Genomic DNA, 10092 nt, shown 5'->3' on the forward strand with positions numbered 1-10092 from the left:
TGTGCATATATATATTTTAAATAAAGTTTAATTCCCTTTTCATCACGTTCTTTTCCTGGATAACTCTAAAGTCACCAAACTACATTCAAAATAGCAAACTGTTTCCTGTGGGAATGACTTAGTAGTTCCAAACTGAAATAAAGGATCCCATAGGAAAAAGGATGGTCTGGGATGGGCAAAGCACTTATATAAATTACACAATAACAGCAGAAGATACTGCATCAATCTTCTGGCCTCTGATACACAAGTTTTTCTAGAGAGATCTGAAAATGAAATTACCTTGACTTCCTGAGGCAACGTCAGCCAGCGCAAGCCTGGGAGATTGTCTAAGAATAAGGCACTGCAGGTATCGTAGTGTTGAGCACTCGGGCTGGCATTTGACTTGAGTCTTGCAGGCTGAATCGCACGCTGGAAGAACAGGTTGAAAAAATGGTCCAGGCGAGAAACATTTTCCACCTGGCAAAAAGCACTGAACAAACATGAACTCCAAGTTAGAATAACATCGAGAAACTTGTAGCTTGTTTATATAACCCTCTGTGCTATAAAAGTCTCTTTACAGCATGATAGTACATTTGTATTTTTTTTTAACATTAATTTTACACATGAAAAGAACCACTAGGCTAATATCCAGGCAGTACCTACAAACAAAGGAAAAGCTAAAGCACTGTAGTATTATAGTAGATGTCTTAGAGCAACTTAAGATGAGACAGTGATCAGCTTAATCCTTCTGTAAATTAAGGTAATTCTTTTTCTTTATTTTAGTAATTTATTTAACTGTTTTGGCTGTTTTATAGATCTTCTTATTTTCTTCAGATGATACAAAAAAGTATTCTGCTATTCTAAATGCTCTCCTGTGGTTCTATCAATATCAAGTACTTTACCCCTCACATTCAAAGCTAAGCTTTTTCTGAGATGCATATAAATAGTTGCAGGTATTAAAAGTTGTTCCTTGTCATGAAAGGCCATAAAAAACATCGTAAGAAAAAGATGAGGCCTGACATTATGTGAGATTGTTCTTTCTAGAAACTTCTATGCTGTTTAACACAGAAAAATGAATACAAATATTAGGCTGTTCTCCATGGCATATACACTTTAACCATGAATTGAATGCAAGCATATGAATAGCCTACCTTGGTATTTTTAATTAGGTTACAGTCAGACTGAAAATTTTCTGGGTCATTTCCAAATGCAGAGAAAGACAGTCACACTGCCAAATAAAGTTGAGAAGTCTGGAGTGTTTACTTTATTAAAAATATAACACCGATTCACATGTACATTTTACAGACAGTGCTTTAACACAAAGGGTAACATTTGCAGAGTGCTGTCAACATCCACAGTGACTTAAGATTATGTGAATAATTTAACCTAATCAAGAACAAAACTTTCTGAAGTAACAAAGACTGTTTAAAAATGGTCTTACTAGTGTTAAGACTGAAACAAAAAGGCAAAAAGAACAGAATCCTGTTTTATTGCGTGACTGTAAAAGAACATGCAAAGAAATTTCATGTAAACATTAAAAATGAATGTTAGTAGCTGTCTTTTTCAGTGAGCATCAATGAAAAATTAGTGACTGAAAAGAAAATACTTTTGAAAGAACTCACCTGTCTAAAGAACCGTACATAAACCTCAAGGTCCTGACAACGTCTTCAATCATGTTCCTCAGCTGAGGAAGTGGCACACTAGAAAATAAAATTCAGATGTACACCAATGTTCATAACATCTTTAATATGAATAAGGACAGGCATCTTCTGAAGAGCTCTATTCTTAACTAGTCATATAGTGCAAACAAAAAATTTCTTCACTGGCTTGTATGAGAGATTTCCTTTCAGTGACTTCCCCAGGATGACACAGAGGATTAAAGCTGGGGGGGAGGGGGAAGGAGAAGTCCTCCTAGAACACATAAATATGTCATATTACTGCTGTTATTCAGTAGTCTCTAATCAGGATGTTACTTTATCAAACACTGAAAATTTCTGTTTTCTACCCTACATGTATTTCTGAGATCTAATGAGACCTTATTCCCTTTAGAGGAAATGAAAAAACCATAACAATGGGTATATGAAAGATGTGAAAAAGTCAGTCAAAAAAGCGGAATAACAGGTATAGAAACTAAAAAGAGTACATTTGTAAGCCCTCTCTTTCTTGCTTTTTTGATTGGAGAAGAGTAAAATTTGAGGACACAAAATAAAATTAAAAGGAAAACTAAGCATTTTATTTGAAACTCACTTTTCTTCAGGAAGGCCAATTACAAGCAACTTGTCAGATTCTTTCCAATAAACAACTTGAACTAGTTTTCCACATAAGAAAAGAGAGGAACTAGAAAAATAAAACCAGAAGTACTTCTGTTAACACTGGGAAGTTATAAAATACCACCATTATAAGCCAGAAGTATTTATACTTATTTTATATGCAAAATCTTATGCTCATGTATAATCACATGCATGCAATTGGGCCTGGTAATTATCTTAATTATTACAGAAATCAAAGACTCTCTGATTTCTATTCCAAACAGATCACATCAGCAGTAACAATGTTTTCAAGTATACAAATATAAAGGATAAACAACCGCCAGTAAAGCACCACAGTCATCTTCTGAATGATTCAGATGCTCTTTAAAGGTCTTCCTGGCATAAACCTACCTAGCTTTTAACACAATCAACTTTGAAAATGAATGCCATTTTAGATCACAGTGAGGTAACCGGACGTACTAATGAAGGCTCTGAACACACTAGTCACTTACAAAATCATTTAAAAAGACTCCACACATGTTTTGAAAAAAGCCCAAGAGGTATTTGAACATATTACTTGAGTGATAAAACATAAGCTTGAACTCTCACGCTATCTCCTTGTAAAGAAAATTGCTCTACAAAGCTCAGCGATCCCCGAAAGTCACAGAGAGCTTTCATTTGAACCATAAAGTGGATTAGAACATGAAACAGAATGAGACCCAATGTTCTAATTAGCAGTAAACCATACATTACACACCACATTATCAGATTAAATGTACAGGTTGCTGCTAAAACCAAGGTCTGTAAAGAATTCAAACACTAAATTTATAGCAAAGCCCCACATTTCTTACTATCATGTTAGAAGTTTTAAATAACAACATAACAGTGCTACAAAGTGAAAAGAAGTTAACTAGTGTAAACTTGAAAAATTCAAGAATTTAATTTGTAGGATATGGCTCCATGATTAACTTGCTTCACTGTTTCACTCATACTATAAAATTGATGGTACTGAATAAAACAATAGTGTCATTTCATTAGTTAAGAAATACCTCAGTACTTCCACAGGTCACCAGAAAATTTGTATCCTTCACTCAAAAGTGCTTTGAAACAAAGTAAGTTACATATTTATAATACAGTTAACTACAAGTAAATAAACATCCTCATCCCAAAAGGTAACACAAAACATGTGCAGACCCAGTAATGATAATTTACTCATCTGACAGAAAAAGCTTCACAGGACATCTGGGGATTAACTATTATATTTTTTGAAGAGATGAGACAGTCCACAGAGACCAGCAGAAATGCTTTTATACTTTCAGAACTTAAAAATGGGAAATTGAGAACCTTAACAGTAAAGGTGAATCTACATTATCATGGATTTCCGTATTGTTTTTCCGATGACACCACAGGTATAGATCATCAAACAATGGACTGATTTGTCTTTTGGATGTGTTTGAAAATCCAGACATGTCCAAAAATGCTTCTGTATGGGAGAACTTCCATTAATAATGCATAGCCATTTAAGAGGAGTTAATATACATCAGTCCTAATTAATATGGCATTGCATTAAAATACTGGTGTATGTGAAAGATCAAAAGCCTGTGTTTGGTACCTGCTGCTAAGGAGTCAATCCACGTTCCTATTGATCACTAAATCAGTAACATGACTTTTAGTAACTTATTAACTAGAAAGTTATGGTTAAAGCACAGTTCAAACTTCTTACTCAGAATAGCAGGATACCAACAAGTCTGAGAAAAAAAAATAAATGACACAAATGTAAGTTAACCAGTATTAGTTTTCTGGTAAGCAAAAATATACAAAAGCACTTCAAGAACTCCTTTTAAGGAAAATTTATCAGTGGAAAACTCAGCTTAACTATATTAAACAGGCTTTTTGCCTTTGAGTTGCTCCTTATTATTGCCAGTGCTGTTCACTGCTGCTTGCACTCTCTATTCTTGGGCCTGAAATACCACTTACATTTGGCTTTTTTACACCACTCCAGGTCTTTTGTCTGACACACAAGGCACTGATGTGCAGAAGAGAATCTTGCCTGAGACTCCAAGAGATGGAAACTCATATACTGATTCTCAATGGGCAGAAGTGTGAAACTGAAAAGTGGGACCTGCTATCACTTCTAATTATTCCATCAGAAAATAATCTACCTTTAAATATTGAATAATCTCTTGACATATCTCCACCACACCTACACCACCCCAAAACCTCAGGAGTCATTTTTATTAGACTTCTTACTAGGAGTCCTGGTCTGTGGATATAAAAGTCTTTCAGGTGTTGCAAGTTGAATGTGAAATAAAACGAATGTAAAAGTAGCAGGCATTCATGAATTTAACTGAATTACATTTTAATTTTTTTTTTAATTTGATTGAAGCTAGTTTAGAATTTCCAGTGTCCCATAGCACAGTGCCACAGAATCCCAGTTCAGATAAGGATGTTTTAAGAGATCTAAGAAGGGATCTAAAAACAATTTAACTGAACTAAAAACCATAGTCATTGCCACCCATGACAAAGAAATTCCCCCAAATCAACGTACATCCAGGCTGAGCAGTCCAACTTCAGGCATGCTGCTCTAGTTAAAACATTACTGTCTAACAGGTAGAGTCACTCTTGTTTTGTCTAGAACTTGATGCATGACCCATGCGTGTTTTTCTGTACACATATGTATAAAATAATAAAAGTAGTAATACATTACATTTCAAATACTTTTACCTGATAATCTGGGTACCAGTAACACTTTCCAGTATGTCAGATAGTGTGAGAAATATTCCTCTCACACTTTTCAGTTTTTGGGATGCTTCTGATATGGGGTACTGATAAAGAATTTCTTGCTGTGAAGAAAGTTAGCTGTTAGTTAAGCAAAGCAAAACCAAAACCAAAATCATAAAAAAAACCCCAAACCCACTGAAAACTTGTTAACAAATATTTTTCCTGGCCTAATTTTTTTTTTTTCTTTTTAAACATGAAAGCTTTTATCACATGCTTTCACATGGTATTAAAACAAGCAGTGGTCTGCATGGGCATACTGGAAAATTCTAAAATGCACATAAATTGTTTCTGATAATTTTAACTTTTCTATTTTATAGAAAAGTAGGACTTATTTAGAATCATTATTATATGGAGAAGCATAAAATGAAAATCAGTATGGCCACTGCATTTTCCAGCTTAAAGTACACTTAACAAATCCGATTCCAAGAGATAGCTAATATTTGTCTGGTTCTTTTAATATTTGAGCCTTAAATCATCAAACATACAGTTCTTCAAAATCAGCAATAAGAATTATAAAAACTCCAATCTCTCTCTATAACTCTAACTGCTTTACACGTATAGCACAAAATATAAGTGAGGTATATACTCAAATTACATATACACCATTAACAATTTTATCACCAAACCTCTGATCATCTGTGTCAGCATACTCTTAAAAGAGGTCATCTTGAAACTGAATATCAGTAAAGATAAATATTTGTGACAATTTCCTTTTTTTAACCAGTTCTTTAAAATAAATGTTTTATGTAAGCATTTAAAAAATTATATTAATTATTTCAGCAACCATAACAATAAAGTAATAAGCAAACATAGAACTCCCCACATTTATTGCTTTCTGCCAAATCATGATGGGCCAGAGATAATGTGTGTAAGATTAAGCATATCCAATGCAAAGAGCATACTAAATTATCTTTCTACACAAACAAAAGAAATGCAGACATGATTAACTTTCCTATTTTTGTCACTAAGTACATCCAGCCGGTGCCAATACTTATTAGAAAATTTTCCTTCATCAAGATTAAAAGAATCTAAAGTTTCATTACAGAGGGGCCTGGCAAACTCTTCATTCTTATCCAATTTAATTAGCTCTATTTTCAAATGCTCATTAGTGACAAGGATTTTTTCTTTCTTGAATCAATCTCTCAGCTGGAATAAAACTGCCATTTTCTAATTACAGCAATACAAAGGGCTAGAAAGAGCCTTTTTCCTCCTCACTATGAGCCAGGGCCTTTACACAAAATTCATTGGAGAATTATCTGCACACTTTCCCAGGGAAAGAAAAGAAAACTGTAACAAAAGGTCATAGCTGCATATTATATATGTATTAATGAGTTAGCAAGGTTCAGCACATATCACCATGCAAGATCAAAGCAAGGTGAAAGTTCATAGGCCAATGACAATGGAATTAATAAATGAGAAGTAGCTCATTTCTTAAAAAGTGTAAACCCTCCCTCAACTCAAAAAACTCAAACCCGGACAAAGCATCTAAACTAATGGTTTATCAAACAGCCTCCCTTTTTTATTTTTATTTTACCAATTTCTCAGACTGAGCCTAAATAACATTAAAAAAAAAATAAATTAGTGCAGTCATGACAACTTGAGAAACAGCTACAAGAAACTGTGTCTAAATGGTGCTGACCAGCTAAAAAACCTCCTATAATCTTCAAACACAGTACTCTGACAATAGATGCTTTAAGCTGCATCTTACATAAGCTTAACAAAAAAACAATAGATGAAAAGACAACTATGAATTCTTAAAAGATTAATTCAGAAGTTATAAAACCAGAGAGAAATGCTTGAGGGAGTACAAGTCAGTGTCTGTATGAATCCAGCTATTTCAGCAGCTGCCCGGTAACACCTACTTTGCAAGCATGCTAAACACGTGCTGCCAGTCACGCTATCACGTAGGAGGAACAGGGACATTACTCCTGTTAAAGCATGCTGTCGCCAAAATGAATTCAAGCACAAAGATGTTACAGTGTATGATGGGACAAATAACCTATTTTATAATCCTAATATCTACCTTGAACTAAAAACATAAATAAGACAAGATCAGCCTTACTCACCGAAATCATTATCATATGGGACACTCCCCACATGCATGCACACATGCTTAATTATTTCTAATACTACTTTCCTTTATAGCTGAGCTTGGTAGATAAGAGTTTACCAGTCTTAGAGCTCATTAATTCCATTTTTGGGTGGAAGAATTAGTTATTAGTTCTAGTTGCCATTGTTATGGATGTGATCTGCATACCATGCCTCCTTTGGATATGAGTAAAGAAGCTTAGTAAAGGATCATTATATTTTTATTATGCAATATGACATAGCTGTATAATATTATATATTAGCTGTATAATATATATATTAGCAGTGCTAATTTGAAGTACTACTGCAGACTAGATCTGGAACAGTATATCCACAGGATAAATGTCACTGTTTGCCAGATGAACAAACGCCTTGAAGAAGGTGACATTCTTTTGTTAGGAAATGCTATAAAAAGCTTGATTACACCAGCAAAGCATCTCTCGGTATTAGGTACTATTTGGTGCTGCATAACTGCCAAGACTTCTCAGGAAACAATTCTTCCATGGTATAAAGGGAGAACAAGTGCATTACAATCCCTCTTTTACCTCTACTCAATATTCAGGGTTAATCCTGTTTCTTGGGAGAGTGTAAAGAAATAGTGGGGCAAGAAAGCAGTACTCCATTTCCTCTGAAGTGCAGGAATTGCAATTAGGCATTTGCATATCTATTCATCTACCAACAGCAGAGCCAGAGGTCCTGAAATAATTTTTTTAAAAATATTTCATAAAGTTTGTGACCAAGAACACACCGGTCTTAAGTCTACAGCAATTGTCCATAGCTGTTCTATCCACATAACGTAGCTTGGACTACAAATTTAGAATTAAAGAAAAAAGGAACCATTTGCAATGTGTAAATAAACTTTGATAAAGCATCTTAAGTTTATTTAATTTACAGTTAAATGAGAGCTCTTTTCATTTTTATCACAGGGAAATACCAAAGCAGAAAAATACTGCAGTATCATATGTTTTAATGGAAGCAGTCTCCGGGTGGGAAAGAGAGCACTGAATGACCTTGTCTAGTTGCAATGCTATTAAAAAAGAAAAAAATAAAATTCCAAGAGACACTTGTATAAACTAATTTCTGCTGAAGGTACCTCCCATGAAACAATGTAGTCTCTTCAACAGGACTGCAAAGAACTGCAAACCAAAGCTTACAGCGTTAGTATCTTGCCGTAATGCACAATGAAGTATACATTACCTTAAAAATATTATGTAAAAAGAGCATGATTTATATTGCAAAGTGCTACAGAATTATGAAGTAGTGGATTTATTGTTGCCTAATAAGCCCGAATTATACACACTCCTGTCCATCTTGTCCTCTGCAGAAGACAGGCATCTTTCAGAAAAACTGTAACAAAGACAATGTCGTGCTGAGTATGTGCAAAAGGGCTGACAAAAGAGCTGAATTGAAGTTGCACAAGTAGCCATAAATCTGTCATTTCATAGCTTTCAAGCACTTGACTTTGCAAACTTCTCAACATTTTTACATGATATTATGATAGGGTTCTCCTCCCCAGCCCTGTCTCTAGAAAATAAAATTAAACTCCATTATGTGTAGTTGTAACGCTTTTACACATCACCAACAGAGCAATACAGACTTCCATCAGCTGAAAAACAGTATCAAAGAAATAAAGACATCTCCGAGAAGGGATGGATCATGGACAGGATCTAAGAATTAATTCCAGGAGAGAGAAAGCAAAATGTCTTTCTTCTGCTCCCCACTCCATCACTGCCCCGCCATCCCAGTCCCCAGCAAAACTTGTGCTTCATTTAATGTCTCCAATTCAGTAATACAGATCACTGGGGCACTACGCTAATTCTAAGGAGAATTTACAGAAGGAGAGAAGACTCCTTTTTCCAAATGTCTGCTCCTAAAAAGCCCACTTTGTCCATTTGTCCTTTTCAGATGAGGCAAGAGGCCAAGCTCAGCACTTCACACTGTTCCCTGCCTTCCCTGAATTCTGAGTGGAGTATTTGTAGCTATGGCTACACCATGAACAACACCTACACAAACTTACAACGGCTTATATGTACACTGGCAACATTTTTCTGAGGAACACAAAAAGAAGAGAGATGTGAAAGGAAGGAAAAGTACTTCAGTAGCTTAAAAATGTTGCCCAAGCAAGATCAACAGTTGATTTCAAACAGCAGACAGAAAAGGCACATTAGCATTTCAAAACAGGAGGGGCTAGACAGATTATGTATGCAGACTGCCAACAGCTCCTGCTGGGGAAAATCTTTTTGACTAGGCAGCTTTCATAGTTCAAGTTTGAGAGGCGTATTGAAAACATCACAGCGAGCATCTGAGAGACAGTAACAAACTTCTGAATTTATCTCCACTTTGTCTGTTAACACCTCTTCTAAGCCTGCTCTTCATGTAAAGACATTCAGCACGGCTGAAGTGATTTCAAGTCCAATTAGTTTGTCAGCAGTGATGCTAAATTTTTCCCCCCTGGCATTTCAAGCCTTATTTCTGTCAAAATGGACACTTTATTGGCTACTCAAAATTATTAGCAATGTTGGGGTTTTTTGTTAGGTTTTTTTTGTTTGGTTGGGTTTTTTTTACATCAGAAGGCACAGCAGTTGCTGTTGTCCGTTGTTACCTTTCACCTTCATACAGTTAACCTTTCACCTTTTGTTTAGTTAACCACATACCTCATCCCCAGCTGTTTCAGAGTCCAGTTTCATTGTGAGGAACATCACAATATGAGGTGAGTCTTGCATAGCCTGTTGAAGGTCTGTACTATCTTCTCCCCACAGGAGCCGAACCAGATTGTTCATACTCGACTGCGCCCGTTTATACCTTTGCTGAGAAGTTCCTTCAGGCTCAAATATTGATGTTTCAAATGTAAGTTTAACCTATTAAGATAATTAATTATTGTGAAAATGAGGCTGCCTTTACAATTACATTCTAATACCAAATGAAACAGTTGCAGTTTGAGCCCTTTAAGTTTTCTTAGCTTTACTGACAAAGATGCAAGCGTTCAGAAATTCCT

At 35.3% G+C, this 10092-nt stretch overlaps 1 protein-coding gene across 1 annotated transcript in view; it reads right to left on the minus strand.

Moving 5' to 3' along the window:
- Positions 1–10092, minus strand: part of INTU (inturned planar cell polarity protein) — a gene marked incomplete at its 5' end in the record, with an annotated part of 41746 nt that overhangs the window by 13448 nt on the left and 18206 nt on the right. The window contains 5 exons of the mRNA XM_010171598.2: positions 280–469; positions 1602–1679; positions 2227–2316; positions 4953–5071; positions 9752–9955. Coding sequence (XP_010169900.2) covers positions 280–469; positions 1602–1679; positions 2227–2316; positions 4953–5071; positions 9752–9955 — 681 coding nt within the window. The remainder of the gene's footprint in view (positions 1–279; positions 470–1601; positions 1680–2226; positions 2317–4952; positions 5072–9751; positions 9956–10092) is intronic.

The sequence above is a fragment of the Antrostomus carolinensis genome, unplaced genomic scaffold (assembly GCF_000700745.2).
Source record: "Antrostomus carolinensis isolate BGI_N321 unplaced genomic scaffold, ASM70074v2 scaffold7737, whole genome shotgun sequence".
Lineage (NCBI taxonomy): Eukaryota > Metazoa > Chordata > Aves > Caprimulgiformes > Caprimulgidae > Antrostomus > Antrostomus carolinensis.